Source organism: Vanessa atalanta, chromosome Z (genome assembly GCF_905147765.1).
Source record: "Vanessa atalanta chromosome Z, ilVanAtal1.2, whole genome shotgun sequence".
Classification (NCBI taxonomy): Eukaryota; Metazoa; Arthropoda; class Insecta; order Lepidoptera; family Nymphalidae; genus Vanessa; species Vanessa atalanta.
In genome coordinates this window covers 10533444-10552415 of record NC_061902.1, presented here as the reverse complement: position 1 = coordinate 10552415, position 18972 = coordinate 10533444, and the positions used below count along the sequence as shown (strand labels likewise).

The 18972-nt window shown below is 30.6% G+C and overlaps 2 protein-coding genes across 4 annotated transcripts in view; one reads left to right on the top strand and one right to left on the bottom strand.

Annotated features, from left to right (window-relative positions):
* LOC125076239 (ubiquitin carboxyl-terminal hydrolase 35) overlaps nucleotides 1-8224 on the bottom strand; it is a 34921-nt gene extending 26697 nt beyond the window's left edge. Inside the window, exons 1-3 of one of the 2 annotated variants that reach the window (XM_047688309.1) lie at nucleotides 7778-8224; nucleotides 5824-5987; nucleotides 4512-4664 (exon numbers count right to left, since the gene is read on the bottom strand). In XM_047688309.1, the coding sequence (XP_047544265.1) occupies nucleotides 4512-4664; nucleotides 5824-5980 (310 nt within the window). In that variant the 5' untranslated portion in view covers nucleotides 5981-5987; nucleotides 7778-8224. Of the gene's footprint in view, nucleotides 1-4511; nucleotides 4665-5823; nucleotides 5988-7430; nucleotides 7615-7777 lie in introns of those variants that run through there. The other variant, XM_047688308.1, reaches the window with a different exon arrangement.
* A 1198-nt stretch (nucleotides 8225-9422) lies between these two features.
* LOC125076233 (uncharacterized protein PF3D7_1120600-like) lies at nucleotides 9423-18350 on the top strand. Of its 2 annotated transcripts, none has more exons than XM_047688297.1 (9): nucleotides 9423-9703; nucleotides 11794-11991; nucleotides 12060-12176; nucleotides 12290-12433; nucleotides 12928-14162; nucleotides 14363-15581; nucleotides 15683-15795; nucleotides 16744-17131; nucleotides 18132-18350. In XM_047688297.1, the coding sequence occupies exons 1-9, from the start codon at nucleotides 9544-9546 to the stop codon at nucleotides 18332-18334; spliced, it is 3777 nt and encodes a 1258-aa protein (XP_047544253.1). In that variant the 5' UTR covers nucleotides 9423-9543; the 3' UTR covers nucleotides 18335-18350. The 2 variants fall into 2 exon arrangements, with proteins under 2 accessions (XP_047544253.1, XP_047544252.1); XM_047688296.1 differs by having other exon boundaries at nucleotides 12060-12197.
* The last annotated feature ends 622 nt before the right edge of the window (nucleotides 18351-18972 follow it).

The following is an 18972-nucleotide window of genomic DNA, read 5'->3' as shown; positions in this document are numbered from 1 at the left end:
TGTTGGATCAATGCGACAGCGACTACAAGCTGTGATTGTTACGAATGGCGGATACCCTCGTTTTTAATAAAATAAATAAGATTTGTTTAAATGGATAAATTTTACCATAATTACTATTTATTTTTACTATTATATTTACTACTTCCGTCCTGTGGTTTCACCCGGGTTCCCGAGAGATTTTATGTTTTCCTGGGATAAAAATTGTCCTATATGTTATTCCAGTACATATTCTATCTGTGTGCTAAATTTTATCCAAATCCGTTCAGTATTTTTTACGTGAAAGAGTAACAAACATACATCCTAGAAAAATCAGCCAGATCCATACACACAAACTTTCGCTTTCGCGTTTATAATATCAGTAGGAAGTAGGATTACTACTATGCACTCGCTTTTATAAGAGACAAGACAATGTCCTAATCTCCAATGTTACACGAGCATTCACGAAGGGCTATGAGGTTTCGTGAAAAGTGGTTTGTAATTATCATCCCAATTGACGGCGACCGACAGCCAACTGGAACAATTAGAGGCTTACTAGATGCGAGTATATATTATTTTACTCTATCTTATTGTTATAGCTTTTAAACGCTATTTTACTCTTTGCTAGATGCGACTTATTATGACATTGCGACGCAATATGTCATACTCAATCGGTAAAGCAGATTATCGCTCATACTGAGCACACGAAAAAAGATCTTAAGGTGACGAACCTTTTCTAACCCAATATGTCATACTCAATCGGTAAAGCAGATTATCGCTCAAACTATGCACACGAAAATAGATCTAAAGGTGACGAACCTTTTCTTACCCCGACTGTACATTGAACAAAATTATAACGAATGTATGACACAAAGTTGTACACTGGGTAACACACTACGTAATTACGGCAAATTATTGTTATTGTATTATAACATTTTTCAAATAAGCTTTTATTTGAAAATATTCTAAATAGGAGAAAATAAGTTCGAAGTTCATTAAACCCATAATTTTATAACATCAAACAAATGTAATATAAAAGTTGGTTTCGAGAATCCACATTTTTTTGGCACACAATTCTAAACATGATTAATTTATTTAAAAAAACAAAATCAATATATTTTTCAACTTGAGCCGAAATGGCCCAATAGTCAGAACGCTTGCATCTTAACCGATGATTGCATCAAACCCAGGCAAGCAGGACTGAATTTTCATGCTTAATTTGTGTTTATTATTCATCTCGTGCTCGGCGGTGGACGAAAACATCGTGAGCAAACCTGCATGTGTGTATCCACCGACCACCAGCATTGGAGCAGCGTGGTGTAATATTCTCCAAAAAAACCTTCTCCTCAAAGGGAGAGGGGAACTTAGCCCAGCAGTGGGAAATTTAAAGGCTGTTAATGATGTGAGATATTCTTCAACCAGATATGTATAAAACATCCATGTTACCAAATACTAAAGTCAAAGTATGACGCCAATGTAGGGACGGGGTAAAGAACGCGTTTAAGAGAAAACGGTCACAATTTGTGATACACACATACATATGCTTATATTTATATATCTACACGTCAATACATATTATCTAATGAGAAAACGTCAATTGTCTGGTTTTGATCATGACAAAGCTTCCGCTCGTAGAGCTGGACCTACCACAAATTATGCATCATTAAGGTGTTAGAGCATCCTTCCTCGTTTTGTTAACTACAAATGAAAGACGCAGGCGAGGAAGCAATAAACATATTTACTTCCTTATATAAATTGATTTAAAAACAAAAATAGAAGATACGGATAAAAGTATAATTGAATATAGAACATGTTCCTAATTCTTTCAGAAAAAGATATATTGCTTATCTGTCAACTGAGTGATAGTTTGGGAATAGATTAAACAGGCAAACGGCTTGATTGACAATTCTATTTTTTTTTTATATATGACGATATCTCGCGAGTCATTTAGTTTCGCTCACAAAATAAAACACTAAATGAAAATTTAAAATTGCAAAGTGTAAACACCAATATCTATTTGCAGAAAACCAAACTTATTTAGGCACGGATTATAGTGTGTGAAAAATAAATTAATCGTTAATATTTATTTTAGAATCAATATCACTTTTCCAGATTGTCCAAGGCTATATTTTATATTCTTAAATTTCGTAATTAATAATTGGAATGGAAATTTGTATGATTGATGTCATTTTGTTGGCTGACTAGCAAATGGGCCAACTGATGATAAGTGGTCACCAAAACCCATAGACATTGGTAAATATTATTCATTCCTCATGTTATCAATGTTTGTGTTCTCAAGGTTGGTGGTTACCTTGAGAACTAAGATGTTATATCCCTTGTGCCTGTAGTTATACTTGCTCAATCCCTTCAGACGGAACACAACAATACGAACTATTTCTGTTTGCTCAGACGGGCTTGCACAAATCCAAAAATCAAAGTAACAAGTTTTACTTGTTGCCACGCCAGAATATATTATATATCACGCAGCCGACTAGTTTAGTTAGTCTTTTACTCAGCAATTGTATAAGTAAAGTAAAGTAGTTCTAACCTTGGTTAGGTTTGAAAATAAATATTCCTTGGTAGTCCATTTACTTTAAGCGTATATAGGTGCTTAAGTTGTTTTAGAATTTCCAAACAATAGTTCTATCAGATATAATATATGTCTTCTATATGATTTTAACGAGGTTCCTAGTGTAAACGCATAGCCAAGTAGTGTAGAAATACGTGTTACGATGCTAATGAGATCGAAATCGAACTGTTCTGTAGCTAAACAGAACCCAACGCAAGATAAATAAATAACAATTGAAATCTGTTTACAAATTGTTTACAAAGTCTATCTGTTTACAAAATGTCGTCCAGCCGATTATGACCACCGCGGCTACTCTTCCCATAAGAGTGACCAGTGCAAAACCAGATGCACTCTCTGTTCCATCACTCTCATAATCCGATGGGACAGCAAATCCGATACGACTGGAAAGAGTTCAGGCACAGGACCGTGCGTTTAGAGTGTGTACACTTTCCGAGACACGGGTCTTAATTCTTATTTATTTATTTTGATCACCAACAAAATAGACACTTATACATTAAATCTGTATATATTGAGTGACACGAGTGTTGTACAGCCTAAGTGGTATCTAAATTAAAGATTAAATAACTTATAAAGAATAAGGTGTGAAGTGAGGTGAGATTTGAGCTAGCTTATCATTGTATCTTTAATTTAAAATATTCATTCGCTTAGACAAATTTTAACGTTAGAGTTATATTTAATCATAATTGTCCATCACACATAATACGTCCAAATACTATTGTATTTTGTCAAAAAATTGTTTCAAAATAAAGTAAATTATGTATTAATTATTTAACAAGATCACCTCATCACTACTTAAACAGGTCAAAAAATATTTACTAATATTATATAATATGTATTGTTAGTTCGTTTATTAGTTTATTCTCTTTCACATCGTTACTTCTCAACAGACCAACAGTTTCGGTGTGCGCGGAAAATAGCAAATATATATAAAACTTAAATTAAGGTTTTTGAAAGTATTTTTGATGTACAAATAATTACTAAATTTTTCGCGCTGAAACGTTAAATTATTTATACATATATATTTTTAAATAGATATAAAAACAATATATAGGTTGTTAGTAGACAGTAATTTAAATCACATCGTATTCATAAAAATAATAAGCGTTTTTTTATTTATAAAGATAAATATAAGTACAGTGGATTTCGGGTATAACGACGATGAAGGGACCACTGTTATTTCGTCGTTACATCCGGATGTCGTTACAGGCAAAGGCAAAAAGAAACAGACTTTTAACAGATTTTTAAGTATTTGGACTCAAACCACTCTATTACATATAATATTTTATCACGGTTTTTCCCCATCGTAGATATTGTTGAATGCGAAACTTTGTATTATTTGCACAAATCAGCATTGTTTGCACCATTTTTCAATTTTGAAACGATTTCCGCCTTTTCTTTAACAGTGAACGTGCGTCTAGGAGCCATACTTATTCAAAAGTTTATTATACACAGTTGCTACTCTGAATATCAATTCCGAGTTAAAATGGTTCAAATGTCACTGAACCATTTTAACTCGGAAACGTTCACGCTTACCTACCTAATTACCTAGCTAATATCTATAAACTAAAAGTAAAGATTGCTGATCATCTGTGTGGATGTAAACAAAAGATAAGAAAGCTCTTTTGTGTCTTTGGCGGCCGACTCCGGTCGCAACATCTGATTTTATTACAAACTATTCAATAAAAACAGTCGCTACGTCCGAACTCGACGTTACATCGAAAGTCGCTATAGCCACATGTTTTTACATAGTATAGTATGCTTTAATTCAAGGGACTTAGATTTAACGTCGCTATAGACGAATGGGCGCTACAACCAAGGTCGTAATAAAAGAAATCCACTGTACTTCCTTTTTTAAAATTTCGTACATAATCTCCAGTCATCGATCGATTCAATGTGGTCAAAGAAGAAGAATGCTACCAAGGATGAAACAAAAAATAGTACTCACGTGGATCAGAAATGTAGGAGTAAAATTTGTCAAGAATTGCGGTGAAAATCTCATGACGAACATCACCATGCACTGTCGTCACTACGCGAAGTAAGAACTGTTCTACTGGCTGAAGCATTTGCCACAGTTGTTCCACAGTACCCGTAGTGCGCGCTGTTTCGAAATATTATAATACATTAATCACCAATAGTTTTAACTCGTTACAAATCAAATTGTAAAACAGCTATTACATAGAATAACTGTATTCATGCAGCCTTATGTAAACTATAATACCATGCATAACTGTTTTATTCATAGGTGAATTAAGGGTTGCTTCGTATGTAAATAGTAATTATATTTCTGTGGCTTGGTGCTAAAAGGGACCAAGTACATTATTGAATAAAATGTAAAACAAAACATTGTCATTTAAGCCGAAATAATTGAAAATCAATAATTTTATTTGTGCTAAAAATAAATTCGCTTTACAGTACTAATACTAACAATTATTACTATTTTTAATTGTTAGAAACATTCAGTTATTTATGTTAAAAACTATTTAGCCAAGGAAAATCAGTCACAATTTGCATCTAATCATCAATTTTAATAGACTTTCAGCCATCCCAGTATATCTGGTTACTGTTTAGTTATAAAAATACATACTGAATACCACTACTACAAAATTTTACCATAATTAAAATATACCATCAATATGCCATCAGATGAATTGCTGAATGTAATAAGCATAAACACCAATTAAAGATAATAACTTGATTGTGGTTTCACAATGAACGGACATGTCCGATTTGTAAAATGACCATTCTGAGCTGTTTTATAGAAGACTAATTGAATGTAGTTGATATGACTCTAAGCTATAATATAATTGCTTCAAACTAACCAATTCGCAAAAAAAAACATAAAAAGTTCTATATCACTCTAACTATAACAAATGAAAATGTGACTTTATTTATTTGTCTGCTGGTTACGTTAATGGTTTAACTACTCAAATGCTCATCATTAAATTATTCATGTAGATTATTAGAGCTACAGAAATGAACATAAGGTGCCTAAGAGTTGCACCCTGCTCTGATACTGTTAAATTAAAGTAGAAATATGTTTTAAAAGTCCTTACATTCATATTCCCAAAATAATTAAATGAAAAAAACATATTTAATGTGCAGTAATTTCAATTACTTTGACATATAATAAATATTTTATAAGTTCCCTAGAATTGTAATAATAAATTAATTAAACAAAATACATATCGTTGCAACATATCAGTTGTTGTTACATATCAGATTATCTATTATTATAATATAAAAAGAGAAATACTTACAGAGACATTTTACAATATCTTGACAATGTTTTACGAGTTCTTGTGGTGGAGGCAAGTAATTAGGTTGATCATTCATCATTTGAAAGTATTGCGCCAGTGCAGCCAAGTCTGGTTGATTTCGGTTGTCAGCAACCAACTCATGTTTTTTGACTGCCATTTTTCTTCTGTACAGAAATATTTAAGCAATGTTATGAAAGCAATTATTACATAAACATGAAAAAAAATATATGGATATACAGTTACACTTCTGATATATGAAGTATTACGAAATGTTACATATTCCATAACTTTTATGAAAAACAAAACATTTCTAAGCAGCCATAAAGAACATATTTAAAAAAATCAAATATATCTTATTACTAATATTTCTTCTAACAGTCAATATTTTGCATAATACTGCCAAACTGGGTTGAAGCAATGTCATAAGTAAGTTTATAAAAATAGACCTTAAAAATTATAAATTTAAAAGAAATCTAATTCAAAAATGCGAGTTTTAATTACAATTATTTATATAAAAAATGCAATCAACTAAAGTAAAAAATTTGATGATATGTTGATATAATATTTACATTTCAACCTAAAAAAACTTATTAATAATGCATAATCAGATCTCATAGAAACAAGCATAATGGAACTTTTTACGTAAATATTATTTAAAAAAATACTAATTCCACTTGTTTAATGAAAAAAATAAGTGAACTATTTCAATTTATTTCAAATTAAATGTGTGTTGTAGAAAACACATTTGTTAACTTCACTAAGTAAAACCTTTAGTAAGTTACAACATAAGCTTCATTATAATCGCAATTAGATTTTAGTTTAAGTTATTGTAGGGTAAAAAACAAGAAATGAATACAGCATTATATATTTTACTTCAATTTCTTATCAAGTATCATAAATACAATGCTATTTTAAGTTTCTAATAGAATTAATGTTAAGCTAAATCACAAATAAAATATGTAAAATTAAGAACATATGTGAAAGTTTAAAGTGTAATAATATAATAACAAAATAATTACTTAAAATAAGACTAATAATTAATATAAAAAAAAATATATGTTATATATAAAATGCTTAAATAATACGATGTTATTAAATGTAAAAAATAATTACTCTTCGTTTTAATATGACAAGTGAAAATTTAATTATCAGACTCCATTCACAAAAATCACAGTTTATAAGTTCATGAGAATAGTTATACAAAAACTAAGCTGGACTTTCTTAAATGAAAATGGCATTCAATCGCTAATTTTACTAATGAATTGATATAAATAGCATAAGACAATTAATTAAGTTCTACGAGATCAATATGAAATTCTTCACCAGCAACTAGAAGCGCAAAGTTTAAAAAATATTTTTACTACAAATTATTAAGCAAACCTTCAGAATTGAAAAATATTGTCATAAAGAGTACAAATCATAGTACTTATTCTTTTCTGAAAAGATGGGAAAATATAAGTTATTCTTTTATTGAAAATAGTACTTTTTATTTCTTTAAATGTGAAAATTCCATCAAATAAAATTGAATAAAAAATACTGAAGAACACAGAATTCCTTAAAAATATGGACAGAGCTAAATAAAACTTTTCAACAATTTGAAAACTTACTTTGAGCGCTTTGCCCACACCATCTTGCACTTTATTGTTAATATATGTTATTAAACAACCAAAACTTTTATACCTTCTTCATTTTAAAAACTTTCATTTAAAATAAGTAAACAAATAATTCAAAATACAAACACTTCTGCAGAGAAACAGAAAATTAATGTGTACGCGATCGCATACAGGTAGCGACTGCACCGGGTCTTCATAACATGCGCATTTGCCATCTAGGTCGTTACTATTTATAACTATGTATATAATTCCAGATTCCATTACAGGACATAAAATGGCTACCTCAGTACATACACATCATAAAAACTATTAAATGTTACAAAATATTAGTAAATACTTACATTTTAGTGAACACTCCACAAGGAAAAAATAATACAACTACGCACGTATCACATTCCAGTCAAAATAGTAAAAAAGTAATTCACTGTCTTTTTTCACCACTATCTTTTATATCTATGTCCCAAGGATAACATTTTACAGCGATTTAAAGTAACCGACATTAATTAACCATTAAGTTACTTTTACAAAAACAAAACCTTTTATTTCGACAACAAAAGATCCGACTACTAACCACTTAATGACTTCGTTGTACTATATGTATAACAATGTAGATTAGTTACATATTATACGCGATTAAGTAGACAGATCAAGACTATTATGTGAAAATAAGATAGTTAATATTAACAACTTTAACTCCGAACTATGTAACACACGAGATAAAATATATTTCAACAAAAAAAGTATGTTTAAAGAAAGTCTTAAAATCTTTCTTGGAAATAAGTGTCATAACTTCGTCTGACTTCGCACATAATTACACTTCACTCTTTTGTTGTCTCTGACACTTATTCCTTATTGGCTATGGTCAAGTATAAAGGCCATTATCTTCTGAGAAGGGAGAAAAAAAGTAAGCAGAACCTGTAATTAATTTTAATAAAACTAAAAATGTTGATTTACCACAAACTCTTCAGATTTTATGTTTATTTTTTACTCTGCGTTGATTTTTACATGACTACATTAAAAGTTAATAATGCGGTTTATTGTTAATTTTATTTTTTCTAATTATTTATATAAATTACCATTTACACCATTTTTTTTAAATATATTTTAAAATTGTATAATTAATGTTACATTTGCGTCCAAAACCTGTCCGATAAACTAAAATTGTTTTTGGTAGCTGTTAATATAAATTTTGAAAATTAGGCATGGGGGATATCTTTGGCAATTATACATTTGAAATTAAAAAAAATATATAATAAAAATTGCGACAGTCAATGAATGACTAAGTAGAGATAATATCAAACTGTATATAAATAACAATGACTATTAATATAAACAGCTAGTACCTTTAACACTTAAGATTTGCAGATAATATCATCATCTTGGCACAAACCGTGAAGGACTTGTAATGTTGAGCAGATTTGATAGGGCAAGATAATTTTTAATAAGCAAATAATTGTCAACCCGAAACTAATAACTATTAACGGAGTTCCTGTCGAAGTTGTTGTAGGTCGAAACAACTTCGAGTAGGAGGCACATAGTACGAAGGCTGGCCATCGTTTAGGACACTTGGTCAAATCTTTTCGTTACAAATATCATAAAGTTTGACGACAAAATAATTCAACGACCTTTCGTTGAATTATTTTCTCCCGTTATGACCTACGGAGCCGATAAATGGAAACTGCGTTTGATCCATTACTTTAAAGTCTGTTAGCAAACTATGGAAAGGGCTATGCTCAGAAATGCTCTATAGGATCGAATCTCAAAATGCTGATTCAACGAAGAATTGAAGTTATCATTTTGTATAATGTGTAATGTAAACACCTTTTATTTCGTAGATATTGCCATAGCTTAACAAAAGAAGAAAATAATACACTATGATAGTGTTTTTTAAGCTATGTTTATTAAGACAGCAGACGTAGACAATATAGATTAGTGCAATAGAAAATAAAAACCTGACAGCAAAAAATTGAAAAATTGTAGTATGGACCGAAACAATTTATTTAAAAAAAAATTAAAAGTTTTTTAAATACCCTACCAATGTTAATTAATTCCATCTAAACTAAAAATTAACATGGTAAGAAGTTCAAAAATATCAAGTTAATAGATAATGGATGATTCTGCATCCAAAAGAAGTAATGTCGAAGTCGATAAATTGTTTGATCTTTATTTAAAAATTGAAAGTCTCGCATTTCCTTTAACTCACAATAATCAGAAAAAATCAGTTATTAAGTACGCCCGACTACCAGACGCCGCCAAAACTACTAACGGTAAGATTATTTGTAAATAATATTGTTTATGTACTATTAGAAAGCTCCAGTCAGTTTTATATTAAAGACAGCTTATTGAAATGGAACACCCGTTTGACGTTAAACATGTGATTCTTTTTTAAATACAAATTAAGTCTATTTTCTTCAAAATAACATATAATAATGAAACTAACAAAAACAATTGAATATTGATGTTTATAAGAGGAAGTGAAATTTTTACAAATAGACTTAATTTCAAAACAAAGGAAGTAACATATATTTTTAATTTGTTTAAGCTTTATTTATAGCAATTTAAATGTCTTATTGCAGTAAAATAATGATTACAATTAATTATTGTATAGTTACTAGCATTCATTTGTCTTCATTATTAGTGTTAAATGATTAAGAAACCGCATATTGGTGAGGTTTACTTTAAAGAAGATTTCAAGATAATCATTCGCTTTATTTTAGTGTTTTTAAATACTTATATGCTACTGGCTGCTTTGTCTGGTTTCATGTGCATAAACATTACTGTTCTGCCACTGTGTGATGTTGACTCATAGTGTGATGTTAGGTAGTCTATAAACTTTCTTGGTAAGTGGGCTCTCGTACACAAATATTCTTTTTCCAGTCTCATGTAATCCGAGATTAGCTTATAACTAAATGAAATGCTGCTAGCATTCTTGCCACCATTCCACACGGTCAAGTTTTATACAGTAACTATTTTTAATTCATTTTTGTATATATATTTAAGCACTTAATGTTATCAATTCTTATAATAAAAAATCAGAGATTAGCTTATTCAAAAATAACCCATCAACTTTACATAATAGTTACCTTGGTCTAGAGATAACTATCATTTAACTTTAAATTTGGTATTAAATCTACCTATAATTGCTTGGTTCTTTTTGTGTTTTACATCTCAGAGTTCAAAGTGCTGGATCTTATTTAACCTACCCTAGCTTAAAAGATAGCTTGTTCAATGTATATTAATAATAAATGTATTATTGCAAAATGCTTTAGACCGTGAACCAAATGTTTTAATCTTTATTATAATTTTAATAAAATATACAACAAATAGGTATTCAATTCCACATTAAAGATAAAGGTAATTTGTTTTTGAGGGAAAAGGGTTTTATTCTAATAAATGTAAATTCTTAATGAGAGTTTAGTGATGGACACAAATTTTCGTAATTATTGTTCCAATAATTTAAAACATGCTCCTTGGGACAAAAATGAATCAAAACATGGCAAGGTGAGTAGAGTAGGTCCATTGTTGTACAGGAATTGGATAAATAAAATTACATTTACCTGTAATTAGCATTGCAGTAGTAATGTTGTACCAATAAATCCACTTCACTTAAAGAGACCACTATATAACATTAAAAACATTTATAATATATCGGGGCCACTTAGCCACAAAACGATCAGCACATGATTCTAATTTTGGTATTCTTTTAGTGAGACAACACTAGTTATCATTAATAAACTGGCCCAAAATCCTGCTGCTAAAAGCATGCAGGTATTATAATTTTATTCAGAATTGAAGTTACTAAAAGAAAATATTTTCTATTAGAAACATCTTTTTAGTAATTTTGTTACATTAATTATGTCTAGAATCTGTTTAGTGGATGAGGCACCTAAACCAAACATGTCAGATCAATGAGTTCAAGGTATTGTTATGAATAATACCATACAAATTATGTAGCGTTAAAGATAAGGTTAGATTTCATGTAGATATTATCTGAGAATAATAAGTGAAAATAGCCTGAGAACTTTTAAAACAGGACTTGATTTATTTGGTGTACAATATAAGTCTGTTGAATTCTTGAATTGCAGATAATAAACCAAAAATAAATCAATCATTTGTAATAGTTTTTTTGGGAAACTGACTGTCTAGATATTAACGTAAAGTGTAACAGAGTGTATAACTCTTTAAATGGTTTTATGTATGAGATGCTAGTGTACGATTATAGCGTGTTGCAAAGCGAATGCTATGTATGTCTTACCTGTTGTATTTTATCAACTGCTCAAAATATTTAATGTTTTTTTATGTATTTAATGTTTTTTCTAAGTTTACTAAAGTATAAACAAATTATTAAAATTTGTAGTATCATGTTATCCTACACATTACACTTCGGAACCGAGGTTTCGACGTATTATTACAATTGAGGAACCAAGGGTTGGTACAAGGAGATCTTTAAGATCAGAAGTTGCAGTAGTGCCAAGGACGATGACATCTGATATGTGTAAACGAAAAATAATCACCATTGCAGAAGATGATGAAAATAGCCTTCACCCTAAATTTTGTATGTATTTCAAAATACAATTGGTATTTATGTTTAACTGTAATTTCATGATTCTGATACTTTTGCAGCTCAAGAAATAAGAAAATCTTTTAAAAACTATATACATAGAGCCGTTGAAACGGATATTAAGGAAGAGAAACAGCTGTCTCAGAGAAAAGTGTCAAGATTAACTCCTACTACTAAAAGTATGAAAATACTAACTTTAGGTGCTGCTAAATTGCATTTGCAATATTTTTTCAAAGCTAATAATAATAAAATGATAAAATAAAAGTATTTTACATCTTTAACTTGCTTCCAGATCCTAAAGATAATAAATCTGCAATGAAAAACAATATAGTAATTAATAAAAAAGGAACTGTGGATTCTAAATTAGGAAACAAATATAAATACTCAAAAGGAGATAGTGAGATACAAGATTATGTTAAGAATAAAAGTTATAATGGTAAAGTTGGAATTATATTTATGCATATTAATTATATATCAAATTGAAATTATATGTTCACGTTTGAGATAGCTATGTTAATATTATTTCTCATATTATTATTTTTTGATTATTGTAGTATTATATTAAAATAATTGTATAGGCCATATATATATATATATATATATATATTAACTTAAGAGTATTACTTTTTATTGTAATTCAATAGTGCTGTAAATACCTGTAGTGGTGTATCACACTGCATTGGTCCATGTACTTTTGATTGAATTGTTTCGTGAATATGCCGATGGTGTTTCAATTAAATAAATAAATATATCGTATAGTACACATCATGATATCTATGTATCTTATTTAACTTGCTTTCGTAATTTTAAGAAATAGTTTACATAAAATATGTTGCAATTACTTTTTTATCTTAAATATATATTTGAATCAATGCTCCTTTACTACATGTTGTATATAAGGTATCACATAAATTATATTTATCTTTACAGAATCAACACGAAATAACAAAAATGCCATTTTATCACCCAAATTAAGTTTAAGTAAAAAGATGGTAACCTCACACGAAAGCGAAAAAGAAGTTTCAGTTATGAAAAACAAATATAGAGATGATAATGTACCCAAAGTACCGCCCAAAAAATCAATTTCAGAAAAAACAAAATCAAGCAGATCCTCAACTAAATTATATCACAATCGGATTACACTTTTAAATGATAAAAAAGGAAAAAATAAGCCAGTCACAATAATTCAAGTGCCACTTGATGAAACAATGATGAGGCGAGATGTAGCCTCTGAAATTTCTCAAGATACATTAACTAATACTGAAAAGACATTGAATCATGTAAATTGTGCTATTCAAGCAATAAACAATACTACATTCAAAGATATGAGCGTCGGAACTGATCTAGTGTCAAAAAAGATAGACCAAGTTACTGAAACATATGAAGATTATTTAAACCAATGTTTCGATGAAAATAAAACATTTGATAGTCTTGACATACCAAATGTTAATTTAACTTATAATAAAAACGATATACCCAAAAATGAAATATACGACATGATTAATACAAATGCGTCTGAGGTATCCTTTATCAATACGAATTCGCATAAAAGTGAACAAAAAGTTACAGATTCATGCTTTCACAAAAGTACTTCTTATATTATTAGTAGAGCAACTTTAACGTGTACAACAAGACAGAAAATAGATTTTCATGTTGTTGGGAATAATTCAGTATTACAATCACACCTGACTTCTAGTCCATTTCCTCTGAATGTCGTGTCGGTATATAAGAATGAAATAAAAAGTAAGGATCGTAGCGATAATTATGAGAATCATGGTCATAGCAGGACAGAGAATAAATCTCACGATGACGTAGAATATTCAAACGATATGACCTCAATTAATAGTTCATACATCTTTGACAACGATAAATTAGTGAAACCGTCCGACTTAATTAGTACAATAAAAGTTAATGACAGTTTATTACAAAGTGACTTTATTTGTGAACAGTTCCAACGGGAGCTCAATTTCATCGACTCATTTTTTGAGTCTTTACAGTATTTAGAGAGTTGTTCCCTCTCTGATAAATGCCTTACCGACAAGGAAGTCGAAAATTGGATAAACACTAGCCATGAATTAAAAAACTTAGAGTATGGATCATTTCTAACAGAATTTGAAAATGACGTTGACGATACCGAAACAATGGCATCAAGGAGTCTTTGTTTGGTAAGTGTTACTCTTTTTATCTGTAAACATTTATGGAATGACTATCATTTGTTATCAGCTAATGAGAATAATATTGTCTTACTTTCGAGACAAGTCAGTTTCTAGTTCTTGGTTAGTAACTGTTGTAGTGTAATTTAATAACTATTAACTAATTGTTTCATTTCATCGTCGTAATTGATAAAAATATTTATATATTACAGCTCAATTTACTCATTCGGGATGAGCAAAGGCGAGCCAAAAATCTCTTATCTGTTTTAAAGAAGCGAGAAGATGCTTTAAAAGACTTTACAAAATCTCAAATTATATGGTTGGAAAATAAAAAGAAGCACGATAACATAGATATATCGACGTTGAAGAAGAAACAACGTGGTGCTCTACTAAAGTTACAACATGAGTGTGGTGAAATGCAACGCATGCGCAAAGCTCTGCTGACACTATCAGAGAAACGCAAATTGGCACTTATGAAGACTAAAAAGAATATTAAACTAAAATTGAGGAACAGTGTCGAAGTGGAACAAATTATATTAGGCAAGAGAAAATTAAAACGAAGTACCTCAGCCGATCGTAACCTAGCTCCATTGAAATGTTTCGAACTATCTAGCAGTGGATGTGACGACAGCACAACTTCTCGAACGAAGTCATATACACCAGTGATATTATCGAACATGGCAACAAACACCACGAGCGTCGAAAAATGCGTCCAAACAGGAGATATTATACCATCACTGCTCCAAGTCGACCAGTCGATTGACGCGGCAGATGAAAATTTTGTAATAGTCGATGGTAGCTATCTTAACATTCTCTTCCGTGATTTGCTCCCACAAATCTTCAGTAGTGGCAAACAGTATGAAGTTAATAAAGAAGCGTTAAAGAATGTAATACACACCAACAGTATACCTCATTTCAATTTAAACGACGACAGCGTAATGGGTCATCTTATTGAGCAAATTAAAAACCACGATTTGGATAGGCCGTATACACCTTCAACGGCTCGGAGTCTTGTAGAGGAATTCGATCAGATATATAAAGATCTTGCAGAGGACGATAGATCACTAGAGAACTGCTTGGATTGCAATTTCATTAGCGCGATTGAGGAGAACAAAGATGCGGTTATTGAGACGAATTTATCAAAAACGGAGGAAAGCGAATCTGATGAAAAACCGAACAACTATCAAAGTGATGAAGTCGTATTAGATCTATCGAGTAAAATCTCGTTGGTGGACGAGTCGTGCACGTGTGAACCGATTATGGTGTCTGTGGGGACACAATCACCAAAGGAACGAGACGAAGAAGCGAATGTAAGTGTCTCAGGACCCTTGCCCGTGCCCGCTGGAGCCGCCGATGTTAGTGATGACGTAGCCCCTGAAGTATCAAATTGGGTATCACAAAAGTCCTCGATGTCGGCTACTATTTGTAATGGTATGTACCATTTGATATGCTCGGTAGAGTATATAATCAAATAGAGTCTGATTTTTTTAAAATACTTTTTGAATACTACATATTACGTTTTACGTTTAAAGATGAAAGCAGTTTAAGCAGCCACTCTTTGAGCCCGACCATCTCTTCTCTCAATTCTCCCGTTCTATATGAAGCCGAAGAATTACGTCGACAACAGTTGGCTATTGAAAGAGAGGTAAAACTTATTAATTATTTAAATAATATACATAGCACGCGACACTCTCAATTTTCTCGAGGATAAGTATCGTGGATACTCATAGTTTATAATACCTTTACCTTACCATTGTCAGTGATCTAAGTAAGTTAGTTATTTGGTAAATCAAGAAGTGTTCCTTCATAAAGTCTCATTATTACGAAAAAGGTAACTAAAAAGTAAAAAGTAACGCCACATATATAACTTTAGAGAAACTTTTGTTGTTTTGTTACAAATATTAACCATTCCTTACATCCTTGGGAACTAAGATATAACATTCCTTGTATCTGTAGTTACATTGGTTCACTCACCCTTCAAACCGGAATACAACAATACTGAGTACTTGCTTGTTTGGCGGCAGAATATCTGCCGAGTGGGTGGTACCTAGCCAGACGAACTTACACAAAGTCTTGCCACCAAGTATGGTGCTTACTTATACATTTGCACTCTAAAGTATTTAAAATCCGCATCCTATTTTTTTTTACGCATACTTCCATGAAGAGATAATTATTTTAAAAATACTTCTTAATAATTGAGACTTGACAATAGTTTTTATATAACTGATATCAATACCGAGACAGATCTATTAATATGTGAATTCACATGAAATATTAAGTAAGGATAATATTCATATAGACTTAATATATACACAGGAATGGTAAATTTATATTCGCCGTATCGAAATATATTGATACGTTTATAAATGTGACCCGAACATGCCTAATGATTGCAAATTGTAGTTAAAGAAGCTTCCTCCTTTCTTTCAAACTAACAGAAGGCCTTAGAATAGATGTGCGAAAATTACAGGCGTTGCTTTTATATCTAATTTAAGCTCATTCAAAAGGTTTCATATCCTACTACACAATTTGACTTTCAAGGGGTTTTATATCTGTAAATTTGTATAACAAATTTATTTTTATATTTTTTTAGATAAAGGCGTTAGAACAACAACAATGCCAGCTACTCGCGGTCCGCGAGATACCCGATAAACCTCCTCCCCCATACACGCCACCTATCGAACCCCGTGCGCCGAAACATCCACGAAAGTTTGTTTTCGATGAAGAGACTGAGCAAAAAGTAAGAGAACTCGTAACGAATACTGAAAGCACAACGTTCGATTCGGATCCATATGAAATATTCTTAAGAGACTACTGTCAAGAGTCTGTACAACAACAGAAACTGGAAAAAAATGAAAAATATTGGGACACTAGTAATTTCCTGTCATCAAAACCCCAGCCTGATTCGGAGAAATTGGCTCAAAAGACAGCTCAGGATCTTAAAGAAGTATTATCAAGTGTGGCACCGACTGTTGTATCAGGTAATAACTATGTATATTATAGTAGAAGTATAGCATCCTTAAATCTATCTCCTTAAATCGATCGAAATTCGTATCAGCTGCTTTAATAACTGATATGCCTATTTATATGTTTCTGTACAATTAAGTATGTCAAAGAAATATTTTAACAGAGATTGAAAGTATAATTTTTGGTTATGTAAAATTTAGTAAACTTTTACGTTGTGTTCAATTATGATATTTTAATGATATTATAAATATGAAACGCTATGTAACGCTGGCCAATGCCGGATAGGCATAATAAACCTTGTCCTGTAAAGCTCTAGTGTTATCTTAGATCATTTTATACCTTTTTTTATACCTAAAAATATTCAATGAGCGGCCAAAATTAAATCATAATCGTTCTTCAAAATTCGAGGAAAATAAATATAAGCATTATTTTGTTTTTACTCTTATTTTAATTTTTGATATTTTTTTGCTATGAAGCTAAAGAAAATTGCTTAACAAATAGACGCTAAGCTGTTTTGTCTTTGCCTTTTTATGTATACAGATTACAAACTATGTCTGAACCTTTAAAAACTAGCTTTTTCTTTTAAATGTTACTAGAACTACTTTATATACCTATGTAATGCTTGACTAAGGCCAATGTTCGACAATCTGCTTGCTTGGTTACAAGGAAATATTTTATATTATACAATAAATAGTATTCATTAAATCAAATGTATGCAGTAGTATTAGTATTTTTTTTATAATTACTTGTGACAAATACTTTTAAAGTTAATTATAAAAGGTTTCAATATATTCAGGTTTTTAATATATTAGTCTGATTCGTGCATTCTCATTTACCATAAAATAAGACTGTTTCATGAAGAAATAGGGTTTTTATTCATTGTATCATACATAAAAATTAAATTTGTACAGACAGACATCAGCAAGTATTTCATTTATAATTCTATAATAACCGGTAAGCTGCATTACCGTCTTTTATATGATATAAGTAAAGTTTATTTTATTTTATTTACAGGTGTAGGAGCAAGGCGTTCGGATCATATCGATGATATACTATTCGCGGAGTGGCGACGGTGTGAACCCGAGTGGACGTCTCTACACAACGATGAAGTGATCGTCAAGAATCAGGTGTTTGAAAGCATCTTTCAGAGAATTCTCACGGAAACAATTGATGAATACAAGAAAAACATAATTATAGCCAACGCGGATTCCAATTGAGAAACATTGTAAATTTATTCATGTAAAATATGGTTGTTAACCGATCGCTGCGCTTTTTATAATAAGACAAAAAAATATCAGAAACAGCAGTCATTAAGCAGACGATAAAACGACACATCAAATACTAAATATTTATTTAGCAATAGTAATAGAAATGAAAAAAATATCACATAGCTCTTACAATTTATACTGACTAAATGTTTTATAAATATTAAACTTAATACAGCTCCTCATTGCGAGGAATTTAATATTAAAGTTAGTCATACATTTAAATACATATAAGACCACATTATATTCGTTGTTGAATCTTCCAAATTTAGAATTAAAAATATATCGAAAGATCGTAACACACAATATCGAAATGTAAAATAGACACGTTAATAATAAAACAAAGTGTAACCAAATTGGGTGCGATAAATTAGTTACATTTATAAAAGCACATCACTGCAGTGAAAGCATTCGAGCCGACATTAATATAATCACTTCTTGGAACAATACGAGTTGCAAGACTAAACGAGACTAACGTAAAGTTGTATAATAAATTAATTTAATATTCTTTTTAAAGTTCAGTCACTGACCAGGTTCCTTAATTTTCTGCACAAACTTTATATGCACTTCACTGGGTTTGTCAAGATTAA

Excerpts from the sequence above, each read along its gene's own strand:
- LOC125076233 (XM_047688296.1), top strand. The coding sequence starts at position 9,544 with ATGGATGATTCTGCATCCAAAAGAAGTAATGTCGAAGTCGATAAATTG. Across the intron at positions 15,582-15,682 it reads GTCGGCTACTATTTGTAATG|ATGAAAGCAGTTTAAGCAGC; the intron begins GTATGTACCATT and ends TTACGTTTAAAG. Across the intron at positions 17,132-18,131 it reads GGCACCGACTGTTGTATCAG|GTGTAGGAGCAAGGCGTTCG; the intron begins GTAATAACTATG and ends TTTTATTTACAG.